The 27039-nt window shown below is 40.8% G+C and overlaps 1 protein-coding gene across 1 annotated transcript in view; it reads right to left on the reverse strand.

The window, feature by feature from the left end:
* Positions 1–27039, reverse strand: part of ATRX (ATRX chromatin remodeler) — a 3779564-nt gene that overhangs the window by 1695416 nt on the left and 2057109 nt on the right. Inside the window, exon 14 of the mRNA XM_044057254.1 lies at positions 8135–8335. Coding sequence (XP_043913189.1) covers positions 8135–8335 — 201 coding nt within the window. The remainder of the gene's footprint in view (positions 1–8134; positions 8336–27039) is intronic.

Below are 27039 nucleotides of genomic sequence, written 5' to 3' on the forward strand. Positions count from 1 at the left end.
TCTGGCTTGACTGGTGCTGGGGGCAAAGAATCAGGGGTTAAACTGGATTCAGAGAACACATCATCCACAATATCTAACACAGGCGGAATAACAAGGGGCCTGTGCTGAGGCAATAAAAGAAAATCTGAGCCTTTTCTTGGATTCTGAAAAATCCTGGCCCTCCCAATAGAAATGCTCCCTCATGGTATGTAAAGTTTCCCCAAATGAGTAATCCTCAGGAGGAGAGGCTGAAGGGATCGATTCTTCAGCATCAGAGTCCTCATAGGGGGGTAAAGACTATCCCTGGTCTGAAGAGGAATCAGAAGAAATGGAAACCTGGTCAGAGGAATCATAGTCTGTATCCTGCCTAGGCCTTTTATCAGGAGGGGGATGGGAACCCTTGATCAGAGTAATTAGGTCTTCGGCCATTTTGAGCATCTGTTTTTTAGGCATGGAGGCCTGTCCAGGTGAATGTTGTACTTGTTTATTTGTCTTTAATGGAGTTTTAGACTTGGTTGTTATTTTGATGGTAAGCTGTAAAGGTCTGAAAACACCCTCAGAAGCCGATGCCTGCTCAGCGGCTCCAGACCCATCTGAGGGGTTAATTTCCGTAGGCCCAATACCTTGAGTTTCCAGAGGCCTAGAAATCTCCACGTGGGAGTCGGAGGCGGCCTGTGGTTCTGAGGTAGAGGGTGTCAGGGGCTGCAAAAGTGCCTCACTGAGAACCGGCCACTGGCCTAGAAGAGGCTTCGTCAGTTTTGGACCTCAGATGCCTGTCCTTATCTTTGTCTTTGCATTTTTTGTGTATTCCGATCGTCATTTGTTCCGACGGCATGGTATAATTGAACCTTCGGCCAAAATAATGGTGTGCAATATCAAACCAACGTTTACTAGTGCGCTTGTTAAATCTAGCACAAAACCGACAACTAGTGACGTCGTGGTCTGGGCCTAGGCATGGAATACAGTAAAAATGAAAATCCTTATGAGGCATTTGCTTCCCACAAGAAATGCAATTATTAACTTTTACTGACATCGGTCTGAGGCAAGAAAAAGTTTCCCCAACGGGGTACTTGCTTTATTGAAGACTTCGGTTCTGGAATTCGAAAATCTCAGGAGTCGTCCGACCGGCACTTGCGAACTGCTTTTGCTTCGGGCACTATGCGGCAAGGAAGACTGAAGAAAATGGCATCGGCTGCATCTTGTATATCCCTGGTGCACTGACGTCAGGGAAGAAGCGACAGCAACCGACGCTGGACCAAGACTTTGGAACTCTGGCCGACTGCGGGACCGCCTGACGGCATGATAACCCAAGTGTAATGACTGCAGCAGTGAAACATGATGAACATCTGCACAAGTACAAACTCCCAGGTCAAGCGCTTCCTGGAATTTATCAACTCAAATGCCCTGGATCAGCTGGGAAACTCCCCTACCAGAGGTGAAAACATATTGGACCTGGTCATCACCAACATGGGCGACGGGTGTTCCGCACCGGAGGTCAACCAGTCACTGGTTAGATCAGACCATAACCTAATCATTCTGGATGTCCACACCAAACCACCAACCCCAACCAAGGAAACCAAAGTGAAAAACTTTTCTATAGCAAACTTCACCTTACTTAAGACAGAGGTGGTAAGTTTCACAGCCCCCATGCTAAAGGATAAGTGTCCAGGATGCAGGAACCTTTATAAATGCACTCTATGAGCACCTACAAGGATGCATGGATGGTGCCATCCCTAGCAAAACCAAGACTCACTTCCCTAAGAGAAGGAAACCAGTCTGGTGGACCCCTGCCATAAACAGGCTATGCAATTGGAGGAGGAAACTAATTCAGAAAAAAAGTAAATCCCAAGAAGGAAAGACATCCCTGATCAGTATCAGTAAGAAACTATGGTCCCTCATAAAATCATCCAAAGCTAACTTCGAAAGAAAAATAGCCAAGAATTCAAAAGATAACCACTAAGCCTTCTTTAGCTATGTCAAGAATCTAAGTGGCAACTCGCAGATATGCTCTGAGCTAGTGCAAAATAGCACAAAATATACTGAACCTACTGATATTGCCAACATCCTGGCAGATAGATTCAGTGCAAAATTCACCCCATCTCACCCCCAAAAAGGCCCATAACAATACCGGAAAAGTGTAGTGTCCCGGAAATCACAGATGCACAGGTGAAAACAGCCCTTTCAAAAGCCAAAAGCACAGCGTCAATGGGGCCAGATGGTCTCCCAGGCTGCGTCTTGCACGAACTACAGAACAAACTAACCCCCCACATAAACACACAGTTCAACCTCAGCCTCTCCACAGGCTACGTGCCCATAGAATGGTGCACAGCAACGGTTATTCCGCTTCACAAAGGAGAGGTCACAACTAACCCCGGTAACTATCGCCCCATAAGTCTGACTAGCCTGGTCTGCAAGGCTATGGAGCGCATCATTATGGAACTCATTAACAAAGACATTGGGAACCGCCAAACACTTGACTCAACCCAATTTGGCTTTGTTAAGGGCAGATCATGCCTACTAAACCTAGTTGACTTCTTCGAGACAAGTCACCAAGGCCATAGATGAGGGGAAGGTAGTTCACACAGCCTATCTTGACCTCGCTAAGGCTTTTGACACCATTCCCCACTCGGGAATTATAGAAAAACTCACCAGCCTGAACATAAACCCCTACGTCACAAGATGGGTTGCCAACTGGCTTACAGACAAGAACTCACACGGTAATAATAGCGGGCTCGAGGTCCGACTCTAAAGCAGTCACACGTGGTGTCCCATAAGGTTCGGTCCTGGAACCCCTATTGTTCGGCATATACTTCTTAGAAGTACAGGCAAACACAGGAGGACTATGGCTAACCAAGTCCGCTGATGACTGCAAACTGGGAGCCATAATTGACTCTCCGGCTGACACGGACATTCTCCAAAAGAGCCTGAGCCTAGTGTCAAGCTAAATGTCAAAAAATGCATAGTCATTCCGTTTGGGAAAAACAAAACACCCATGAATTACCACATAGGTGGCAGCCCCCCTTAATACAGAAGAGGTAATAAGAGATCTGGGGACCCAGGTAGATAGCCATCTCTCCTTTGACAATCATATTGCCAAAGTAGTTAGGAAATCCTTCTATGTAGCCCATCTAATTACTAAAGGGTTTGCATCTAGAAATAAAGAGGTTATAGTGCCCCCTCTACTTGTCACTCATCAGACTCATCATAGAGTACAATGTCCCATTTGGGATGTACCTCACAAGACACTTCGAACAGCTGCAAAGACCACAAAAGTACTTCACCAAGAGGATTACAGGCCTCAAACATATGCCCTATGCAGCCTGACTGGAAAAACTCCAGCTGTACTCAGTGGCATATCGCTTACTCAGAAGTGATCTCTACCTGACTTGCAAAGCCATGTCCAACTCAGAATTGAGGGACATGTTCCACTTAAAGAAATCGAAGTCACTGCGAGCCACTCGCTCTAGTGAGCTCAACCTCACCACAACAATAAATAGAACATGCTGGAGGGATAGATTCCTGTCACAGAGACTCCCCATGCTTTGGAACAAAATTCCTAACTACATTAGGCAGAGCCCCTCACCAACACTCTTCAAGAGAAACATTGATGAGTGGATGGGTAACAGGAAATACACCCCTGGGATCACTTAATTGGCTCTTCTTGACAGAGGCTCAGTTAATTAATCAATGGGGCGGTGAAAGATGACACACTCTGGCTAGGCTTATAAATGCCCTCGGGCAGGTACCCTAGTACCTGCCTATGAACCTATGAACAACTTAAGCTACTGCAACTCATGTCTGACTGAGGAAATGGTGGGGACTAGTAGTCACACAAAGGGTGACCTGTCAGGAAAAGTCCGTTTGTCAAAGGCCTGTGAAGAGGCTGGGTCTGGTTGAGGGTGATTTCCTGGCACCTCTCCTAGATTTGGAAGTGGGAGGTGCAGAAACCTTTCTGACAAAACTTGGTTTAGAGAGATACCTTCTGTGAAACTTAAGACACAGGCAAGACAAAGAGATGTTTAAAGTCCTGAAGGTCCTTGCTTTTTTCCTGCAGGTTTTTAAACAATTCTTCTGACCGTTTACCAAAGAGAAAGTTAATGTCAAGAGGGGTATCCATAATCCTGTTCTTAAAATCATCTGGTAGTGGTTGAAGTCTAAGCTAGGAATATCTGTGGAGCACCAAGGCTTAAACAGTAGACCTGGTTGATGCTTCTACAGCATCGTAGCTGCATTTAATTGAATGTCTAGTGACCTGAGCAGCTAGGGAGAGGGTGAAGGCAACTTGTGCCTTAATAGGAGTATCAGGAATGGAGGAAAGTTGATCCACGGCCTGTAAGACAAAATCCAAAGTGCACTTCACCATATGAGTTTGGTAATTGATGGCTCTGACATCCAGGGTGGAAAAAGTGTACATTTTCTTGCCCAGTCTATCATTTTACTGTCTTTGTCTGATAGAAGTAAGGAGGAATATGGAATTTGTCTGGATTGCTTATCCACCAAGACAGCAATCACAGCTGGCTCTGCCATAGGAGGCTTGATGAAGTATTTAAAGTCATCAGGAACTTTACAGAACCTGTCTGGTCTCATTGGAGTTGGAGGTTTTGATCATGGCGCTGTTGAAGCTGAGGCAGAGGCATCCAGGTAGGCTGGAGTCACTGGAAGAATGGCTGAGGGAGAGGGGGAGTCCAACTGCAGAAGTTCATAATACTTTTTTTGCACTTTTGTCATTTGTGTGGAATCCCATTTAAACTATTACCTCATTACTGAAATTGTTTCCCCAAAGATTGTGTCTTCAGGTGGGGAATCACCCTCTAAGAATCCTCTTCTGGAAAACAGTATCCCGAGGGTGATGCCAGTTGAGAGGCATAAGAGAGGGACTCATCAAAAGAAGAAGAGGAAGAGTCCTCCTCTAAATTCTCAGGTCGGGGTAAGGGACCCAGGAAAGCAGGCCTGGGGCTCAAGGATGGTAGAGTAGCAGGAGCTTGGGAGGAAGAAGGCCTAAGAGCTATAGAGGCATTAAAAAGAGACTGAGAAAATGCTTGCCAGTCTGGCAAGCCTTCAGATGGAGCAGACAAATGTCTGGTCTTCTGCTTTCTTTTCAGAGACGGCATCTTTGCTATAGACTGAACAACCAAGGGCCTAGGATCCAAGGCCTGCAAAGGGCTTTGAGAGGAATCCTCTGAAATGGAAGTTAACACTAACCGATCAGGTGAACCTGCCCCGCCCATCAGAAGCTGATGTCACAGATACCTCTGCAGATGTGCAGGCTAGAGAAACTACAGCGGTATCCAAAGTGGCACCCACCAAAGTCCCCAATGCCATAAGACGCATCTCAGGTCCTAAATCGGCAGCTGGCGGGATGTCCGAGCTTGGAGGTGCAGTCGCTTTTTCTGGCCTAGAAACTTTGGTCTTTTTTCTCGGTGGATTGCCCGAGACGGTCAGTGTTGCTTCTGTGCCTAAGACAAGTCGTTTAAGGCGTTGGTTTTCAATGAATAAATTCAAGGCTGAAAGATGGCTGTGCAGTGTTTTAGGAACAAATGACTGGCAGATGGAACATGCTCTGTAGTCATGGTAGGCCCTAAACAAAACAGGCAGAGGTCGTGGTTGTCTGTGCAGAATTAAGACATCTGCACTTATATCTTCCCTTCCTAGAAGACATGGACAGAATCAACTAATAGAAAAGACAAAACAGCAACCAAGCTAGAAAAGAGGTTCTCCAATGGGGTACTTATCTTTCAAAAGTCACTCGGTTCGGAGCTGAACAAGCAAGCTGATGTTCGACTGATGGCAGACAAGTTCTGAGGTCAGTGCATGCACACATCACATTTATGGTCCACGGTTTATGGTACCTGTGTGTGACACCTCACGCACCATACAGCAGCCAAGCTAAGCTTTTGTAAATGAGCAGGACATTCGGGTCCCCTCAGATGGGGGATCCCTCATGTTTAGAATACTGCAACATGAGAATAGAAGGACATTTCCTGGTATATCTAGAAGTGGGAGACAAGAAGAATTGACAGATTTTATTTCTCTTTCTTATCCAGTTTATAAAACACTTTCCCAACCATGAGTCCAAAAAGAAACTTCTTGTCCAAAGGGACATCAAGGTGTTCAGCCATTACATAGTCACAGACAAATTGGATTCTCAGCCAGGCATGTCACAGAGTAAACAACCCCGTAGCAGCTGCCCTGCATGATTCAGCGAAAGAATCATAGCAACATTTATGTGACTGCCTGGACACCTGGAGGAAGGCATTACACAGTTCCTGGATCTCTCTCTGAAGGCTTTTGTCTTTTACCTCCTCTGTCTTTAATCTGTTCCTTTAATGATTCAATGTATTTCAGCGTGTGGAACTGGCAGCTGAGAGCCCTCATGGCCAGGGTAGCTGAAGTACAAGTCTTTTTACCAAATTAGTCCAGAAATCTATTTTCTTGAATGCACACCCAGGAGCTCCCTTGGTGGATTTTGAAAACACAACTGAAGGATCTGCCACTTGATTTCTATAAAAGTACTTATGAGATTCTAGCACTCTACAGAAGTGATTTGGCATCCCAGAAGCAGGGGGAAGGGAGTCAAGAGTGCAGAGATATATCTCCAAACACACCATCAAAGACTACATGAACTGGCGCTAGAAGGTTTAAAAACCCTCTATAATGAGTTTGAGCCTTACAGAATTCCTTCCACTTCCAAATGAATGCTTCCTTCAACCATGTAAAGGGTGTCACCAAAAAATAAGATATAATGCAGGGGAAGATGCTCCACATACACCACTTCCTTTTCACCTTCTGATTCCAAAGGATGTGAAAAGTCTTGGGGGGGGTCTCTTCCTTTTCATAGAGGAAATTCCTGACACAGAATCCTTTTGCAGAATAGGTTGCCTGGTCTTCCTGAAGCCAGCCTGACCAAGTCCTGTGAAGAGACCTGGGAAGAAAAAGCAGTGGGTTGAGACAGCAAAGTCTGAGCCACACCTAAAAGCTACTTAGGTTTGGATGTTTGGGGCATAGGAGAAGTGAAGGCCCTGTTGTGACTTCCATCTGGTTAAGGTATACAGTGCCATCACAACCTGTTCATCAGCACATGGGTGTTAGAAGCCATAGCCTGCTCAGCAGCTTCGGACCCAACAGACATCAGCTTGCAGTTGCAGTCTAACGTCAAGCTAGGGATGTTAGCTATGGTGGCCTCTGGAGGGGTCGTGCCAGAAAACTCTGGCCTATATGGTGTCAGACCTGTGGGATGCAAAGGCACCTCACTTGCATCACAAAATGAATTTTGGTCAAGGGCTTGGATAAAAAGACGTCCTCAGAATCCCTGACATCCCTCTCCTCTTGATGTTTATCTATATGCTTTTTCAGAAGGAAAACCTGGGAATCAGCAGAAGCTAAGGCAAGTGATGGGCTCGACTTACTAGAATCTTTGCTTGACTCCATTTGTAATAAGGAGAGGGAGCTCTACATTTAATGGTTTTGGAAATGGACCTCACTAACACTGACAACTAGCAACACTGAGCAGATGGCTTAGACAGAACAAGCAATGTGACTGAATGAAAAACTTTCTGGAGAACCTGCTTCCCACAAGAAAGGCAATTCCTTACTTTGTGAACAGTAACAAGAAAAAATTACCCCATTGAGGCTTTTATCTGAAGGGGGTTGGAAGTTTGATGATGCAAACTGACGGATGGACTGACAACGCAAGGAAAGAATAGTACTGATCATCAGAACTTATGGCAAAAAAGATGGTGCTAGCAGCTACCCACTTTATATCCTGAAGTTTGAATGTCAGTTTGCACGGAAAAGACTGGAAAGACTCTGACATTCAGGCCACCTTAAACACAAGTAAACAACCAGGCCTTTTTAGACTGATAAGGAGAAGCTAATCACAGCCATCTGTTAAGACCTGAGGGGGGGGGGGGAGTTGCACTCTTTTACAGCATGGTTGTTCTCTAACAGAAACAGCTAGAGACTGTGTGCGCCATGGGACATGAGACTCATGAAAAGATTTAGGTAACAATTAGTTGCAGCAGATATTGTTAACAGTATAATAAACATTCACGAACCCTGTGCCAATTTATACAATGCACATCATACAATAAAAATGCTACAAAACTACTACTTGATCCAACAAACAAACTTCTACTCACAAATACAAATTAAATACCTCTCTTAATTTCTCTCTCTCCCGCTCTCGTTCTGCAATACGCTTTCTCCTTTCCTCTTCCTCTTTAAGGGCATTCTGAGTTTCAGTTCGCAATTTATCATCTTTAAGAATCCTTCTAATCTTTTTTCTGCCTTTTTGAGGAGACTTGGAGTCATCATCATCATCATCATCTCCTTCTTCATCTGCTTCGGAATTGCTCTTCTGTGAAAGCAAAAAAAAATATGTAACAGCCATTAACAGCACAGCAGTTAATCTATCCACATACTGAATATCAAATAACGCACAGGCAAACTAGCACTCTCAAAACAACCTAGTTCTAAGTGTTCCATTAGTTTAATTTTACTTTAACCAACTTCAGTTTTACTTAAATCAGTTATCCAGGTACATCCAATAGGGAAGAATTTATTTTCCTTGATGACCAGAAAATAAACAAATATTCAGAAATAAAATAATCATTACAAAGATAAGTAAAATTGTGTGAAAATGTTTTACAAAGAAAAAAAAAGATGAAAATACATATGACTAAAAAGTACAGCTGTGCTAGTAACTTACCATAACTGTTGGTGGTGTTCTAGTAGATTAACTGCTGCAGTTCTGACTCTTGGAATTTCCTGCCTGCAGGAGTACAAGGTCAGCCTGAATACCAGAGCTTTCAACTTCCCCCACTTGGCCTGGTGGACTCCCTCCCCTTCCAACATCAGGTTACTGGTGGTAAAAAAAATGCATCAGCTAGCCCCACTCTCAGTTATTTCTTGCCCCAGACTTCAAGCATACTTCTCCATGGTACCAAAGCATAACTTGTTCAGAGAGTTAAAACAGGGGACATGGAGAAGGATTTAGCAAGAGATGGGAGGAAGAGGATAGGATACCAAAGGCAACCACAGACACAAGCTAAATGACATTGTGTCTGATGAAAGGAAACTAGTACCACAACAGTGGACCTACTTGAATATCTACAATTATGATAAGTTAGTAATAAAACAATACTGCATTCCTTGCAGTTAAGTATTTCAGTACTGACACCTGGGATGACTACAAGAGCTAGCCAATTCTGGGTGGTTGGCTTGTAACAGGGGCAGGGGACACTAGCCCTTGCAGGATGGCTGATGCAAATCTTGCCATGGTCCTGGAGAAGGTCTCTAAATTGTAATGCTTAGCAAAGGTGAGGCCAGATGACCAAACAGCAGCTTTCTGTAATGTTTAGGGTGGAAACACTCCTTAGGAAGGCTGTGCGCAGCTGTGGTCCTAGGATTGTGGGCTCTGAAAAAGACAGGGACTTGCTTCCCATAGTGTAGATAAACAAAATGCAATACAGCAAGCAGTCCATTCAAAGATTGTATGTTTATTTACAAATGTAAAAGGTAACAAAAAGCTGGTCTGACCTTTACCTCATTTTGCCTTATCCAGGTAAAATCTAAGCTGCTTCTGTACATGGAGAATGCACCACTCTCACACCTCTGTTTTATGGAGAGAGGAAAAAATAGATTACCTGACTTAAGTACCATCACCACCTTTGTTATGACAGTAACACTTGCCCATTTGCCTACTTAACTGAATAAACTACTTGGAACTTCAACAAGGGTTCTTTATTCCTCCCACAGGGAGGGCATCAGAGATACTGAGTTTCATAAATCTACTAGCTAAAGTGATTTTATCTTGAGTAATCCTTTGCACTCTGTTTCTTGAAGGATCTAATAGCTAAGATAACGGCCATAATTTCTTTTATGTTTCTGCACCTCTTGCATATCTGCTTCCCCCAAATGTTCTGGATCTGTAATTCCACTAAATAGGCCCCCCAGAGGTATCCAATGTACTGGCTGCTAGCAACCACGACCCAGTTTACATTCTGTAGGGGACTTATTTGTGGAGTAATATACTCAGTGTCCACCACATAAGCTCCTTCCTAATGCAAGGGAAGTTTTCTTGCAGGAAGTGGAGATGTTTGCACAACCAGTTCTTTAGGTACCACTGGAGCTTGCTCATGTATAGCCTTGGACAAGGGGACTATTAAAATGCAGGAAGCACCGCAGCCCAGCAGCCTGAGAAATTCTATGTCTGATATGGTGTAAAGGTTGGCAATCTTGCTGAAGTATTGGGACTTGAACAAGATTTTGTCTTGAATGAGAAAGGCCTTATGTTTTCTTAAGTACAATACAACTCTCAAAAAGGTAACTTGAATAGCTTGGATTTCTGGAGTTACAAAGATAAGCCTACTCTATGACAGCAGTCCACTCTGATATGAATGGCTCTCCAAATCTCAGAAAGAGAAGGTAATGAAATCAATTGTCTAGGTAAGGATAGAGTTGTACATCCTTTGCCAGGCTCTCTGTAAGGCCCTGGGCACAGTAGACAAGCCAAAAGGCAAGGCAGAAAGAGAGTAATGAGAACCCCTGCCAGGAGGTACAGGAACTGTGTGCCTCCTCAAGCTATAGGGGATATAAAGATAAGCATCCTTCAGACCCAGTGTTACCGAAAAGGCTCTTACAAAGATCAATAACAATTTTGACAAGCTCAGCATTTTGAATTTTGGTACTAGCAGCAATTGGTTTTATCACACAGTAGACTGCAATCTCATCTTACTACTAGACACGTTTGACCTAGGTATTTCTTCTAAATGTTTTGCAAAGAGGCAGTGTTCCTCCTACTTTATCTAGGAGGACTGAGGTTGGACCTCTTGGAAGGAAGGTGCCCAACAAAGAGGATTTCTTTTAAGGACTTGAGCAAAAATATCCTTATCTATACTAGACTTTCATATTAGTCTAACAATTTGCCCTCCCCTTGCTATCTGGCCAATTAAAAGAACTTGGAAATTATTCTAGTTATAAAGTTAATGTTTAAAAAACAAAAGTCACATACTTTAAATATCATCCTTTCACTTACCGAAAAATGGATTTTCCATGTTTTTGGACTTAGACAAAGTCAACTATCGCAGCATTCAGTTTTGTCTGTCTAATCCTCTAAAGAGCTTGGCTGCACTTTGTTGTGATGCCCTGATGGCTAAAATTGAGTTATAAAACTGGTAACCAATCAAATAAAGAGCACAGAGCCAACAGAGCTTGGTTCCCGAAAGCGTAAAAATCAAAATTAAAATGAATAACATATAAGTCTTCCCAGGAACCAGATGGCAAATGCAAAGACTCTTCAGTCAAGCTGTATCCAGAAAATAACGATGCAGTTCCAACGTAAAAAACTAAATTTTATTGCAAAAACAGTGAGCTTACCAGGCTTCTTCAGACTTTCAATAATAACCAACTCTAAACACAAGTTTAAATATACAAATGCATCATTCTATTGGCTAGCGTCACTTCCACACTTTCATTAAATAAGATAAAACATGTTGCAAGGTCATCTCAAATTAATAATGAATTTCTTCCATAAATAAGTTTAAATACACATATAAAACATCTCCTATTTAAAGAGCAGTAACGCATTTTAAAAAGCGTCTCACTACAAAATAAAATCTCGCTGGCATATTATAGGACGCGAAAATGAATTTAAATACACAGAAAACGTCTCCTATTTAGCAGCAAATTATATTAAAACCTGATAAACTACGTGTCAGCAGAACAGCAAGAAAGAACTGTAACTAGTAAATGACAACTTATTCTCTTAGTTACGCAGCTCTGCATAACTAATGTGTAACGAATTAGCGAGTCCACACTGTATACCTCAACGCATGTACAAAATAGGAAAACACCTCCATGGTTCATATATAAAATAGAGTAAAAAAGAGTATCTGTTGACAATGCTGTGAACCCATGTAATCCACTGATGTTAAAAGCACATAATTTATGTGCACACATATATCCCTGAACACAAATGCACTTACCCCCAAAAGGCTCAATAATATAGTGGGTACATATAAAAAGTGTGTTAACCCTCACTGCGCATATGGATTAGGGACTGATCGAAAATTGCATATAGATCGCACTTCACCTAAATCTATGGATGGAACTGGATATAATAATCATCCCAGGGCAATGCGATCTATATGCAATTTTCGATCAGTCCCTAATCCATATGCGCAGTGAGGGTTAACACGCTTTTTATATGTACCCACTATATTATTGAGCCTTTTGGGGGTAAGTGCATTTGTGTTCAGGGATATATGTGTGCACATAAATTATGTGCTTTTAACATCAGTGGATTACATGGGTTCACAGCATTGTCAACAGATACCCCTTTTTACTCTATTTTATATATGAACCATGGAGGAGTTTTCCTATTTTATACATGCGTTGAGGTATACAGTGTGGACTCGCTAATTCGTTACACATTAGTTATGCAGAGCTGCGTAACTAAGAGAATAAGTTGTCTTTTACTAGTTACAACGTTCTTTCTTGCACTGTTCTGCTGACACGTAGTTTATCAAGGTTTTTAATATAATTTGCTGCTTTTAAATAGGAGATGTTTTTTCTGTGTATTTAAATTCATTTTTACGCATCCTATAATATGCCAGCGAGATTTTATTTTGTAGTGAGACGCTTTTTAAAATGCGTTGCTGCTCTTTAAATAGGAGATGTTTTATATGTGTATTTAAACTTATTTATGGAAGAAATTCATTATTAATTTGAGATGACCTTGCAAGATGTTTTATCTTATTTAATGAAAGTGTGGAAGTGACGCTAGCCAATAGAATGATGCATTTGTATATTTAAACTTGTGTTTAGAGTTGGTTATTATTGAAAGTCTGAAGAAGCCTACGGGTGAAAGCGCTCACTGTTTTTGCAATAAAATTAGTTTTTTACGTTGGAACTGCATCGTTATTTTCTGGATACAGCTTGACTGAAGAGTCTTTGCGTTTGCCATCTGGTTCCTGGGAAGACTTATATGTTATTCATTTTAAAATTGAGTTATGTTCAGAAATACGGAAGACATGTTTTAGAAATGGATCAAAGACTACAAACTCTACATATTTATACTTCCACAATTTTGGCATTTCTAATTGCTCCCCCAGTGTTTTTCTGTCAAAGATAAAAACTGAGCTTTGGGATTCCTTAGGGTATCATAGGATAAAGGTGGTTCTTTCCAGAGAGTTAGGAGGACTGGGGGATCCAAATGTTTATGGTTATGAGAGCACTTGAAATTTTAAATTATATTTATGCCAGTTTCAAGCATGTACAGCCAGGTGGCATTAGCTGGCTTTAAAAGCTTTAGGTCCTACACGTGACACTGCTTTCAGATTGTAAATGTCTGCCATACAATTTCTATTTAATTTTGTTGATTAGGAAAGTCCACTTTCAACAGAGGCCCAGGGAGAAATGCAACAGCGTATGCATTTAATATATTCATGACATTTTTTTTTCTTCAAAGATGCATTACGCAGATAGCACTTAAGGCATCTATATACAAAACCAGGTAACGGTTTTGTAGTGACATAATACAAAAATAAAATAAGTCATTCTTCTGTGGTACCATTACAAATGACATTAAATACCAAATATAAAGCACTTAGTACACAAAAAATTCATATGCAATATATGTGACAGAGGGAAATCGGATACAACTTATAAGATATAGGGAAAAGACAGTTCCAATATAGATGTTATAAATAAATAAAATTGAAGATGTGTGAAACATTAGTCGGTAGACTGATAACAGTTAATGCTAGAAGAGGAATTTTGTGCACAAGGGTTGAGAGATTAAGAATATTAGGGTACATAATGACAGAGAACCTGGTTATAAGAGAGTGGTGGACAGCATTTGAAAGAGAAAGATGAAGTGGGAAAGTCAGAAAGAAACTGAAATGTAAAGTGGGGATTAAAATAGGAAAGAAATTGAGGAGTGACAAAAAGGTCTGTTGTGTAGAAGGGGTAGAGGGATAGGGTGTATGAGGTGACAAAAGAAACTAGAGTTCCTAAGGTGAAGAGCACGTGCACAATTTTGTGTGTTTTAGGTGTTTTAGTCAGGGCTTGATGGCTGAAGGTTTCATGGTCTGTTTTAAGTATGTTGGAACAGTATTCCAGAGTTCATATGCCAATGACCATCAGGCCCTTGTAAGTCTAGCCATGCAATCCAACCCAAATGTGTCCTTATGTAGCATGGACATTTATTAGGAGGGGGTATGTTAGGAAGTTTTTAGACATTATGGGGGAAGGGGTGTGTTTGTCAGTGGCAGACAGTCATGCCCAAACTATCAGAGACACGAGGGTCATACCCAGGATTAATTTCTGATTTGCCATCCATTGTTCAAGGTTATGGTTAAATAGGGTTAGGGATGGACTCTGCTTCGCATGGATGGGGAGCCTTTTCCAGAGCTCAGGGATCCTCGAAGAAACATATATGACTTGCCAATATGTCTTAATTATACCACAAGCAAAATTTGAATCCTTTGGGCGTGATGCTACTTGAAATGTACATGTGCAAAAGGTCCACCACAGCTGGATCCAAGGATGCCTTGTATACCAAGGATAGATCACCTTTCAATAACCTGTAGGGGGACAGAGTATAGAGATAGGGCTTTAAGACGATCCGTACAAGACAATGCGTTAATACCCTGGCTTGTCCTGGTAAGGAGCCTTTGCAGGTGCACCAACAACTGTTGTGTATGTATGGTCAGGTACATGCCGAGGGGGGGGCATTATACTCGATGATGGGTCTGATAAGGGCTAAATAAAATGGCACTACAACTTCTCTGGACCTGGATGCCATACCCTTACTTATAAGTTGGGCGATATAGAATGATTTTTTTTACCGCCCTGGCCACATGTTGGTCAAAGGCCAGATTATTGTCAACATATGTTCACAGATACCAGACTACCAGATCAATATTTACAGCTATCTCATTGATGGAGTAATTAGCTTGGGTGACAGTTTTCCCAAAAGGAAATATAATGCATTTTTTGGCATTGAGTTTTACTCCATGACTTCGGTACCAGTCATTTGTCTGTGTTAAACCCTTTTGTAAGATGTTTTTGCAGTCATCTACAAATTTGATCAGCTAAAGGCCCTTGACATAGGAAGCAGTCTCAGCACACAGCCCTGAGGTACCCCAATGTTGATTGGTCTGTTAGTGGAGGTGGTATCACCAATCTAGACTTCCGGGGTACTGTCTGCAAGCCATCTGGAAAATCCAGTGAGTTATGTGAAGGTTTATGCCCAGTTCAGTGAGTTTGTCAACTACACCAGAGTGAGGTACTGTACTGAATGCCTTAGCCAGGTTCAGGTAGTTGGTATGTACCACTTCTCCTTCATCCTCAAGAGGGTTGGGAGGGTGGCCTAATGGTTAAGGTGTTTGCTTTACAAACACAAGGTGTAGGGTTTGAGTCTCACAAGGGATAATTGGATAGGCTTAAAATGGCTCACAAGGGCAGTTAGCTTAGTACTAATCTATGAACCTAATCCATTGCCTTGGTGATCTTCTCAAAGTAGTCCATCAAGTTTAGTAGGCATGACCTTCCCCTGATAAAACCAAACTGGGTTGAGTCCAGTGTCTCAAGGTTGCCTATTGTTTTTATTGATCATTTCCATGATTTGTTCCATGGCTTTGCATATTAGACTAGTCAGACTGATAAGTCTGTAGTTTCCAGGGTCAGTTGATGGTCTACCCTTGTGAATTGGAAGAGCTGTTGCAGTCCTCCATTCTCATGTACAAAGCCTGTTTTTGAGGCTATAGTGGAAAACTGACTCAAGTGGTCCTGACAGGTATACTGTCAGGGTCCACTAAGGCTGTGTTTTTGGATTTAATAAGTGCCAACAGGACATGCGCCCTGTTAACGGTTGGGGTGGTAGGCTAACAGGTACTTCATCTGGGGAGGTGAGGGATGAAGTTTGAGCTGAACTTGCCAGCCAGAAATTTCACTATGTTGTTCTGTTCCGTGAAGGTTGCACCACTAACCTGCTTGGCATATTGCCATGTGCTGCCTTTGAGGTTTCAAACTCAGCTGTAGAAGGCCATGTTGTTGTCTTTAGCCTGACATGCTACCTCAACCTTGAAAATGGCTATGTTGGACTTAATTCGTCCTCTTAAGTTCCCTATTTAGTTTAATTAAAGAACTCCATTGCTATGAGAGTTGCTTTTCTTGATTTTAGCCATTGTTTAATTTATTTTCTAATATACCCTATTAAGGTTAGGATTCAATCAGTGTGGTTTGTTTTCAGTTTTGGGCTTACTTGTAGTAGGTACAGCAGCCTCTATACAGCCATTTACATGGTTATAAAGGGTCTCTGTGAACAGTTCCACATATCTTGTTGTAAACTCAGGGCTGGGAGGCCAAGGAATTTTGACAAACTATTGCTTAATAGGATATAGTTTGGTTTGGGACTGTTCCTAAGTGTCACATAGTGTTAAAAGGTTTGCTGGGGTTACAGAGTTGACATTTATTTCAAAGGCCCAAAGCTTTTTGGTCAGATGCTGCCCGTGAGGATGTGATAGGGGGTGTTGGGGGCACTCTCCCATTTTGGTGAGTACCAGGTCCAGTATTTTGAACCTCTGGTAGGTGTGTGCACTACATGGACAAGGGTATTTGTGTTAATACAGTCCAAGAATCATGGTGCTTGCAAGTTTGAGGCAGCGTATGTTGGTTTTCCAGTCTATAGAGGGATTTGTCTCCCTTGAACAGGGTACTTAGTTTAATTGCGAGTGTTGTCAGGAGGTCTAGGAATAAACTAAAGAATTCTAGGGAAATAAGAGGGTGAGTTATATCTTGCTAGGACATGGTGTGGTATAGTATGGTTTGCAACTGTCTACAGTGATTTGCAAGGAGATAAATTACAAGGCATTGCCTTGTTTAACCAATGCAGAGTTATGTTTGTTGCCAACTTATATTGTCTGTGGAGCTGATGGTCTAAATGTATGGAAGACACTGAAGCCTTGCTCTGCTGGACTACTTTCTGTGGATTTAAACCCTGGCTTGGCAATTACACAGATATATATGTTCTCCAGAGTGAGGATATAGAGTAGGGTATATAATTTCTTGTTTAGGCTCCTAGCATTCAGCAGTAACACCGTTAGTCTTCTTTGGATTTTACTTGCTCTGTTGGTAAGTTTGTCAGTTTGGCATGGACTAAAAAAGCCAATAAAGGGGTGGATAACATTTTAGCCAATATTCAGAAGAGTAAAATAGAGAGCTGAAGACCTTTCCAGAGCAACGTGGTTTGCTAACCATGTCCTCCCATGCTGAAAATATTGAATCACTCTGGAAAGCCACCAGAAACTAAGCCAATTTAAGGCATCCAAATTATTTAATTGGTCAGTCCTAAAATAATTACCATTGGATGAAGCTGTAGAATACTTTAATACCAATTTCCTTGCCATCTTGAACTCTCACACTCCTGCTCGCTCTATTAGAACCAAAGCAAACACTGCACCGTGGCTTTCAAAAGATACCAAATTAAAAATCTTGGCGTGCAACAAAAACCCCACTAGATCAACTAAGATATCGGCAATTAAGGAATGATACAAAGAAATCTGCTACATTAGACAAAAAATAATTTTTTACTGCCATCTTCAACAGAAACATCAACACAAACCTCAAAAATTCTGGGCAGGAATAAACCAACTTCTTCAGGTCAAACCACTACTCCAACCCCTTTTATGCTCCAACCATAAAACCCTGGAGGATATTGCCAACACAGTTAATAGTTTATTCACAGAGACTATCCAGTCCCTAGCTAGTCAGCTAACTCCCAGTTGCTCTATCTCAACTGCCTCTATACCCAGAACACAACTCTCCTTTAGCTTTGAACCAGTAACTGTATCACTTATCCGTGCCCTAATTAAGAAATTAAAGCCAACCACCCTATCTGCTGATCTCCTCCCTGCAGAGTATCTACAAAACGCTGCAGATGCTAAAGCATACCCCATCTCCACCTTAATCAATAGAACCGTATCTGAAGCTACCAACCCCCTCCATATGGAAAATATCCCATGTTATGCCACTCCATAAGGGAGGTAAGCTCCATTGAACTGTCAAACTTCAGACCCACAGCTATTCTGTCACAGCTGGCTAAAATTATAGAGAAGTGCATCCATAAACAACTCCTGCACTATCTTATTCAGAACAATCTGTTGGCTAGCTCTCAGCATGGCTTTAGGCCATTCCATAGTACTACCTCAGCTCTCCTCTCCTTCTCTGATGTCATAAACCATAACCACAATAATTAACTAACCTCAGCCCTCTTTCTTGATCTCTCCAAGGCCTTCGATATGTTTAACCACCAAAACCTCATCCATACTTTGAAGGCCTTCTCCTTAGATAACCACGCTCTCCAATGGTTCCAATCCTACCTCTGTGGTAAACAGGCCATCTTATGGCAGAGCAAACTATCCTCCCTTGCACCCATCACCCTAGGAGTCCCCCAGGGCTCTATACTAGGACCCCTTCTTTTCTCTGTCTTTATTAATGACCTCCACTCCGTCATCTCAGATGCAACCTACATTCAATATGCAAAAGACTCCACTTTAATCTGCTCAGCCACCTCCCAGACAAAGCTAATAACATTGTCCCAGAATACATTTAACACTGTTGAAAATTGGCTCTCTAATCATCATCTGATCTTAAACCCTAACAAAACAAAGCTGCTACTTTTTCCCCCCACTCGTAGGTCCTCATCACTATTCTTTACCATTAAATCTAATGGTTCCATTATTTCCCCAGAAGCCGAAACTAAACTCTTAGGTGTTATAATAGATAATAACCTTAAATTTGATATGCATGTCATCCAAACTGTCAAAACCATTAATAAAAAACGTGGCTCCCTTTTTAAGATTAAACCTTTTCTTACTCCACTAGCTACAACTGCTATTGCCCATTCCCATCTACTCTCTACCCTTCTCTATGCCTCATCTTTATTCACCAATCTGAACAAATCTGACCTTAGCAAGCTCTCTAGCTGTTATAACCACACTGCTAGATTTGCCACAGGCATGGCATTTAGGACACACCACTGTCATAACCTAAATCTTCTAGGGTGGCTTGAATTACCTAGCCTACTTCAATACAACCAGCTTGTAGTGGCATATAAAGTACTCAATCAATCTGAAAATACCCTGCACTAAAAAACATCATTAGCCCCTACAGTAACCTCAAGCAACTTCACTCATCTAACAGACTGCTGGTTCAAACATTCAAAACCAGTAACTCAGCTGGGGACTCCCTGTTTGCCAACTCTATAGGCAAAACTTGGAACTCCCTTCCTGTCAACCTTACTCTGGTATCCTCACTAACTCAATTCAAAAAAAGTCTCAGACAACATTTTAAGACACACTGGTAATGTCCTTGTTCTAATCCTGACTAGCTCCTTTCTATAATTGTGTGCCAGACAGTACATTATACTACATACAAGCTGTGACATAATTGTTAGTTTAGATACTTATACAAGTTTAATAATGCTTGAATGTATAACTTGCTTGATTGAACAGTCTGTGAACTGTTTGCAACATGTACTGATATTATGATTTTTCCTGTATTATTTTTTCTTAATGTTGTGTTTGGAGTTTTTCTCCCCGGGCCTCTGCTGAAAATGGACATGTATCCAGTCAGACTATCCCGGTCAACAAATGTAAAATAAATAAATAAATACTGTGGCATTACCCATGGTGAAGGTAGAATGCTCAATGTAAGACACATACCTGTCTGAGAAATATTCCGTGAGATCAACAGTGTCCTTCTTCATATAGTCTAGGGAAGTACATTTCAGGTCATTAACGACTACAAGAACTATGAAAGAATCATACTAGTACCTGTGGTGTAGTGACTTCAGCGCATGCAAAACTTTGCAGACCCTGGCTCCCTATACATAACTAACAGTTATTTTCTCCTTGTTCAGTCTGGTGAGTAGGGCATCTGAGTGCCATACAATGGAGTCCACTGTGACATGAGACCTGGCTAATGTGTTGGTTTGCCTTATAGGCTTTGCTGTTGGGGATTCACTGGGTGAAGGCATGTCTTTGGTGTTACTTTTGATGAGTGCTTCAGAGACTGCTAAGGATAGGTGCTGCTATTTATAGGCTTGGGAGGTCCTTGAGGTTTGGGAAGATTACATTTCAGTGCTTCAATACAGTTTGGTCTACATGTGGTAGGCACTTGTGTGTCTTGTTGAAAATCTAATTAATATGCAACATTTTTCCCTCCAGTGAAACTGTGTATGCGCATCTCTCATACACTGTGCTTTTTTTTTCTTTTTAAAGAAACATCTTTATTAAATTACCACTTATGACACAGGCAATCATACAGTTATACAAATGAAAACAAACCATACAGACATAATTTTAGTTGTAAATATTACACATCACTTATAATCTACCAAATCATTGTCAGTCCAACATTACATAGCTCATTCAAATCGTGCCATTTTTTAAACTTCTTTCCTCCCCTGTATGTAACTTTGTCTGTTTCTTCAGGGATTAAATGGCTGTCTGTAAACATGAGACTATTGCTACATCATTCTAAGAAAAACTGGACACAAGTATAGTAAACCAAGTCCAAAGTAACCAGACACGAACAGAAAACAAACTCAGACTTGGAGAATGCCAAACCGTTTATAACTGTCTAATAAAGTGCAAATCAAAAGAAAAGCTTTCAGGTAACAACCCTCTTCAGTGCAAGTAAAAATAAAATCAGTTGGCTCACATTCATAAGGCTTTCTAGATTAAATCATGTGACACAAAATCCAATTAAGAACTGTTTTCATTTGCAATAAACTAATTAGTACAACCTGAGTATGAGAACAAGTTGAAGTAAAGATTAAAGTAAAAATCACAGTACAAAAATACAAATATCCTAATAAAACATTCGATATATACGAAATAAATGGTATTATTGCATTTATTTTTTTGCAACAATAGGTTTTATGCTAACTGAAGTAATCACTCCTGGTTCAGAATCTGCTTGTCATCTCAAAATCCGGTTATATTCACTAGTCTCTAACATGTTATTTATATCACAATTGCTACGTTGTCTCAGGATGCCCGTATCTAGCAACCTGGCTAAGGAAAAATTTGGAAATTATATATTCATGTTGTTTGGACAAGTATTTTGATAGGCTACTGTAGGTGTTGGATTTGGTTACACAGAGGGAGCTCTCCAGGTGAGAAGCAGATTATTAGATAAATAATAGGAGTATAGTGAGTCACCTGCTGAGTTACGAAACTTTGTTGTGATTACTAAGAACTTACTGGTTGAACAAAGGTCTCTACCTGTATTGTAGCATTGGAGGGACATTCTTCTAATGCATGTATAAGATTGTGCACATTAGAAAGCTGTGAATATGATGTGTTAAACAGTTGGGTAGCTCAAGCTAGTTTGTCTGTCTCAGGGCTCTACAATGATTTATTTATTAACATTTGTTTACCAGAACAATCTGACTTGGAACGGGTGCTCTTTTTCAGTGGAGGCCCAGGGTAAAAAGTTTTAGGGATGAGTTTTATCCATACATTGGGCAGCAAATTTGGCTACTTTATTGTAACAGGCAAAATGTTTAGCTTTAAGTATAGTATTTAGGTTTATAAGAAGAGGTGAGGCATACAGAAGAGGTGGAAGCAAGTTAGTAGATGCTAAGAGTTTGCCCTGCATCATCTGTTAGTTAGTGTTGGGCTCTACAGAGGGAGCAGAGTTTCTGTTTTTTTTAATAGCTTGCAATATGTGTTTGCCAAATTTAAGGTTATTGTCATTTAGGATGCTCAGAAGTACTGGTTGGATTACAGTTTCAGTTAGACTGTGTTTCATTTCAGTATTGTTTAGGAGTAAAAAGCACATTTTTTTTTTAGGATTTAAAAGTAGGTTTGCTTCTTTTGGCCAAGTATCATTAGCAGTGAAAGAATTTTTGGTGATAACCTAAAGTGTTGGTAGGGATGATGATGGGATACCATAGTATATTATGCTAACAAAGTGCATGGCAATATATAGTTTGTTTATAGAAATGCTGAATAAAATGGAGGTTTAATACTGATACTTGAGGGATGCTGACAATGACTGGTAGGAAGGACATATTTTGTTTCTATTTCACTGCTTGCTGCCAGTCAGACAGTTGTACAGCCGTGAGACAGAGGGCTGGGTGAGGCGGAGGGAAAAAATTGAATAAGAAGATGTTGATGGGATACTGTATCAAATGCTTTTGATAAATTTAAGAATAGAGACAATACCAGGTTGTCATTACTGCTATGCTGGTTTATGATATTAGTGATTTTAAGGACAGCAGTAGTAGTACTATGGTGAGAAGACAGATTTGATGTCTTGCATAAATTAAGAGTGATGCATTATTCTAGTAATTTACACAAAAGGGATAGGATGGCAACAGGTCCACAGATGGAAGAGTCTGTTGACTCCATCTTTGTGGAGAGGTGTTATAAATCATTTTTTCCAAAGAATGGGGTATATCACTCAGACAGGGATCAGTATATCGGCACAGATACAAAGAAAGCCACAGTGTTACTCACTATTTTTAGATACTCTCATGGAAGAGGATCAGCTTAAGGAGAATGAGTGTGATTGGTTAGGACAAGGTGGCCGGGGGGATTTTTATTAATCAGAGATAGTACTGTTTCTATAAAGTATGACTTGAACGTAGATAGTAATGATTCTGTGGTGTAAGAAGAAAAAGAAATAGGTGTAGTGTTTGGCCAGGATTGTATTAGTTTGTTTAGTGATAACCAAAAAATGTTGGATTTTTTTATTATTTATACTGGAGACTGGTATAATAGGTTTGTTTATCCATTATAATGCGGCCCTGAACAAGACTTCTGAGATGTCTAAATGTATGTACTTTGTGTGCTACCTGTATGAAAGTTTTTCCAGGCTTTGTCTCTTTGAAGCATAGCCTTTTTAGTTTCTTTAGTTAGCCGTAGAGTAGGGTGTGATTTGACTCTCTTCATATAGGGGATAGACTAAGAATTATTTAAAAAGTTTCATCAAAAAGTGAGATGGTGGCACAAAGTGGGATGAAATTCAACATGTTCCAGTTTTATTGGGTCAGAGTATTCACAAAGGTGGCTTTGTTAAATTTGGTTTTTATTATGTATTTGGTTACAAAATATGTTTTTGGATTAAGTACTATAGTTTCTGACTAAACAGGTATGAAGGTGGTCAGTTTTTGTGTCTGACAGGCATCCAGATGTTTGAACTGTTTAGCTTATTGGCAAGGATCAAATCTAAAGTTATCTCTCAGAATTTGTAATGACTCTATTAAAATTAATCAATTCTTAAAAAGTATCATTGATTATCAGCTGCCTGTCTATGCTGAGGTCACCTAGTATACTAGTTTCTTATTGAATGTGGCGAGATATCTACTACAGAATATCTTCTACTCTGGAAATGTTACTAGGTAGAATATAATACAGCTGGGATACACTGTTGATTTTGAGCAACGATATTAGGAGCCCCACGCTGATAACTTTTGGGATCTGTAAGAGGAGTTGGATTATTTCTGAACAGTTTTTGTAGATAATGGCAACACTAACAGCTCATTTGTTTTTCCCATCAAGTCTGAGCATAGTAAATCCAATTCATTGTCTAATACAACTTTCTTCAACAAGGTTTCAGCAGTAACTACCGTATCTGGACAGTAAAGCAGCTAGATATACCTGAATGTTGTTTCATATGCTTCTAACATTCATGTTTAGGATCAGCAGTCAGGATTCAAAGGTAAATGGGGAAATACATATAGAAGGCATCTGTAGTTGTGTTGTTGGCTTGCTGTTTAGTGGGGCCAGGGTTGGGATGAACGTCACCATTGAGTTTCTGGGTGGTGGGGAATTATTGGCTATAAAAGTGAAGAGATATTTACATTCTAGCAGAAGTTTTACTGCAATTTTTATGAGTAAGCACTTTGACTTCATGTAGTTGAAGAATTGTAAAAGTAAGGAAACATTTTGTGGGAGATGCGAGGCGAGTTATGGTATGTAGGATTATTAGGGGTAATATTTATCAGTATCAATTAATTAAAATTAAATAAGCAGCAGACAACCTCTCAATTGAATACCTACAAATCGCAGCTGATGCTCTGGCCTACTCAGTATCCATCTTGATTAACCAATCTCTGTCAGAAAGTTATGTTCCCACACTGTGGAAAGTATCACATGTAATTCCCCTCCACAAAGGCGGACCCTCCACAGAACTAACCAATTACCGCCCCATAGCTATTCTCTCTCCATTCTCCAAAATACTAGAGAGATGCATACACTCTCAGGTCTCAGACTACCTCCTTACTAACAACCTCCTTTCCAATACTCAGCATGGTTTCCGACCAAACCATAGCACCACCACTGCCTTACTCTCCTTTACTAACACTATCCTTCAGCATAAAAACAATGGCTATCTCTCCTCTGCTACTTTCCTAGACCTATCTAAAGCATTTGACATGGTCCCACACAAACAACTTATCTGTCCTCAATAACCTATCCTTCTCACAATCAGTCACCAACTGGTTTCAGTCACCAACTGGTTTCAGAGTTACCTGTCTGACCGCCAACAATCTGTTGTATGGCAGAATGACATATCTCCACAACTACCTGTCTCCATAGGGGTTCCCCAAGGATCCATCCTTGGACCCCTACTCTTCTCTGTTTTCACAAATAATCTAGCCTCTGCCACCACACATGGCACACTCATACAATACGCAGATGACTCGACCATCATCTGCTCAGCCCAGTCCCTACCCAAACTACAAAAAGTCACACAGGAAGCCTTTTCCTCTGTTGAAACTTGGTTATCCGATGCCCAATTAATACTCAACCCAAACAAAACTAAACTACTCATCTTCAAACCCACCAAACATACTCAAAACAACTCTCACTTTAACATCACAGCAAAAGACAACACCACTATATACCTAACTGAACACACCAAATTGCTAGGAGTGGAAAGAGACAAACTAAAATTTGACATTCACATATCCATGACCATAAAAAAAGTCCACAAAAAACTAGGAGCGTTATACAGAAATAAGCATCTTCTCACCAAAGCAGCAAAGATTTCAACAGCAAATTCCTACCTTATCTTCACCCTACTTTATGCCTCTCCAATATATACCAACCTAAGGCAATGCGATCTAAACAAGCTAGAGACCTGCTACAACAAAACTGCCAAATTCACCACAGGGGCATCCTACCATAGTCACCACTGTCTCTCAATTGCTAAACTGGGCTGGCTTGAACTCCCTCACCTCCTTCAATGGTATCAACTCTCACTCGCCCACAAACTAGTATTCCATCCACTAAATGTCCCATTCCTCCAGAATCTACTCCAACCCTATCGCACCACCAGACCACTAAGATCCAGCAACAAAAATCACTTGCAGATCACTAAAGCCAATAACTCAGCTGGTGAAGCACTTTTCTCTTGCACCATAGCCAAATTATGGAACTCCCTCCCACCCACAATTACCTCCGTACCATCATGCACCCGCTTCAAAACTTTACTAAAAGCGCACCTAAAAACACGCTGGCTATGCCCTTGCAACTCCCACTCTAATATCACCCACCCCATCCAACCACTACCTTTCTTTCCACTCCACTAACTACCTTGAATATAGCAAGCTCAGATGCTCATAAGCCTAGTACTTATACAGCAGGAACTTCTTATTTTAACATTTGTTAATGTCTGTTATGTACTTCACAGATAAAGATTCTAGTTGTCTACTGATGTACTATGTTCTTCATCTGTAAATATGTTGTAAGTAATTGCTATGTAAATTGTTAATCGCTATGTAATCCAATGTAACTACTGTTTGTTTATTTTAACTGTGGAGCTTTTCTCCCCGGGCCTCCGCTGAAAATGGACTTACGTCCAGTCGGACACTCCCGGTCAACAAATATAAATAAATAAATAAATCGATGAGAGATATGAGAGCTAGTGAAGTTAGTACACAAAATAGCAGCACACCAGTTAGATGCGCAGTTGACAGTGGTGATAATACACATTAAAACCAGTCTGTATTATATGACAGAGACTGAAAGGATGAATGGAAGAGGGAGAGATGGTGTATTGATAAAAATTTGCTTACATGCTCTGTCGGGGAGAGGGCTCAGAAGCAGTGGGTGTTCTGATTCTATGACAGTAGTACAGTAGTTTGGGGAAGTATAGGGACTGGGTATCAAGTGACAGATGGAGATGGGTAATACAATGCTGAAAGTAACGTAGAGTGAGAACTGGGGATAGGACAGGGAAATGAAACAGAGTGCAATAGTGCTTATTCAACCTGGGAAGCCTTTTATTCCAGAAAACAATTAGGTTACAGCTGCTGTTGCACCATGAGCATGAAAACACAAAGTCAAAAGGTTTGCTTTGAGTTACAGGTACAGCTTTTGCATATGGCCAGTTCTTAGAGGAGTGACGTGTGGCAGAACCCCTACTTTTTGACTAAGAGATGACACAAACTGATGTTCCTGGGGTTCAAATGGGATGAAACAGAAAAAACCTACAGTGCTGAACAGTATATGGAGGTGACAAGGTTTAAGCATACGAAGCAAGCTTATTTCTAGACCTAGAGGAAGAAACACAGAGAGGCTAGACTATTCTAAGAGCAGAAGGAAGTTAAAATGCATGAAAGTATAGACAAAATGGGTATAAAAGGAGATGTACTTACAGGAACATTCAGTGATAAAATGTGCAGGGTTGTACAGATTAAATCATCACAACATACCACTATTTCTATGCAAGTTATAAAACTATCATTTAGTAAGCATCCATCAACTAGATTAGTATGTGCACAGAAATATGTATGGCATTAGCACATGAAACTACAAACATGAATCACATACTACTTAAAGGGCAGTATCACACATATGTAAAGCTTCCCCAACTACAAAGACAATACAGACCAAGGCCTTTTTACAATTCAATGCACACACACAACTAACTGAAATGTTATATCACATGACACATACCTGACCTGTGTAGTCAGATGGTGACCTAGTGGGTGTGGAGACCTAACTAAGGAAGACATTAAGTACATTCTATTTCAGAAGA

Source organism: Protopterus annectens, chromosome 15.part0 (assembly GCF_019279795.1).
Source record: "Protopterus annectens isolate FY-2018-M chromosome 15.part0, PAN1.0, whole genome shotgun sequence".
Taxonomy (NCBI): Eukaryota; Metazoa; Chordata; order Ceratodontiformes; family Protopteridae; genus Protopterus; species Protopterus annectens.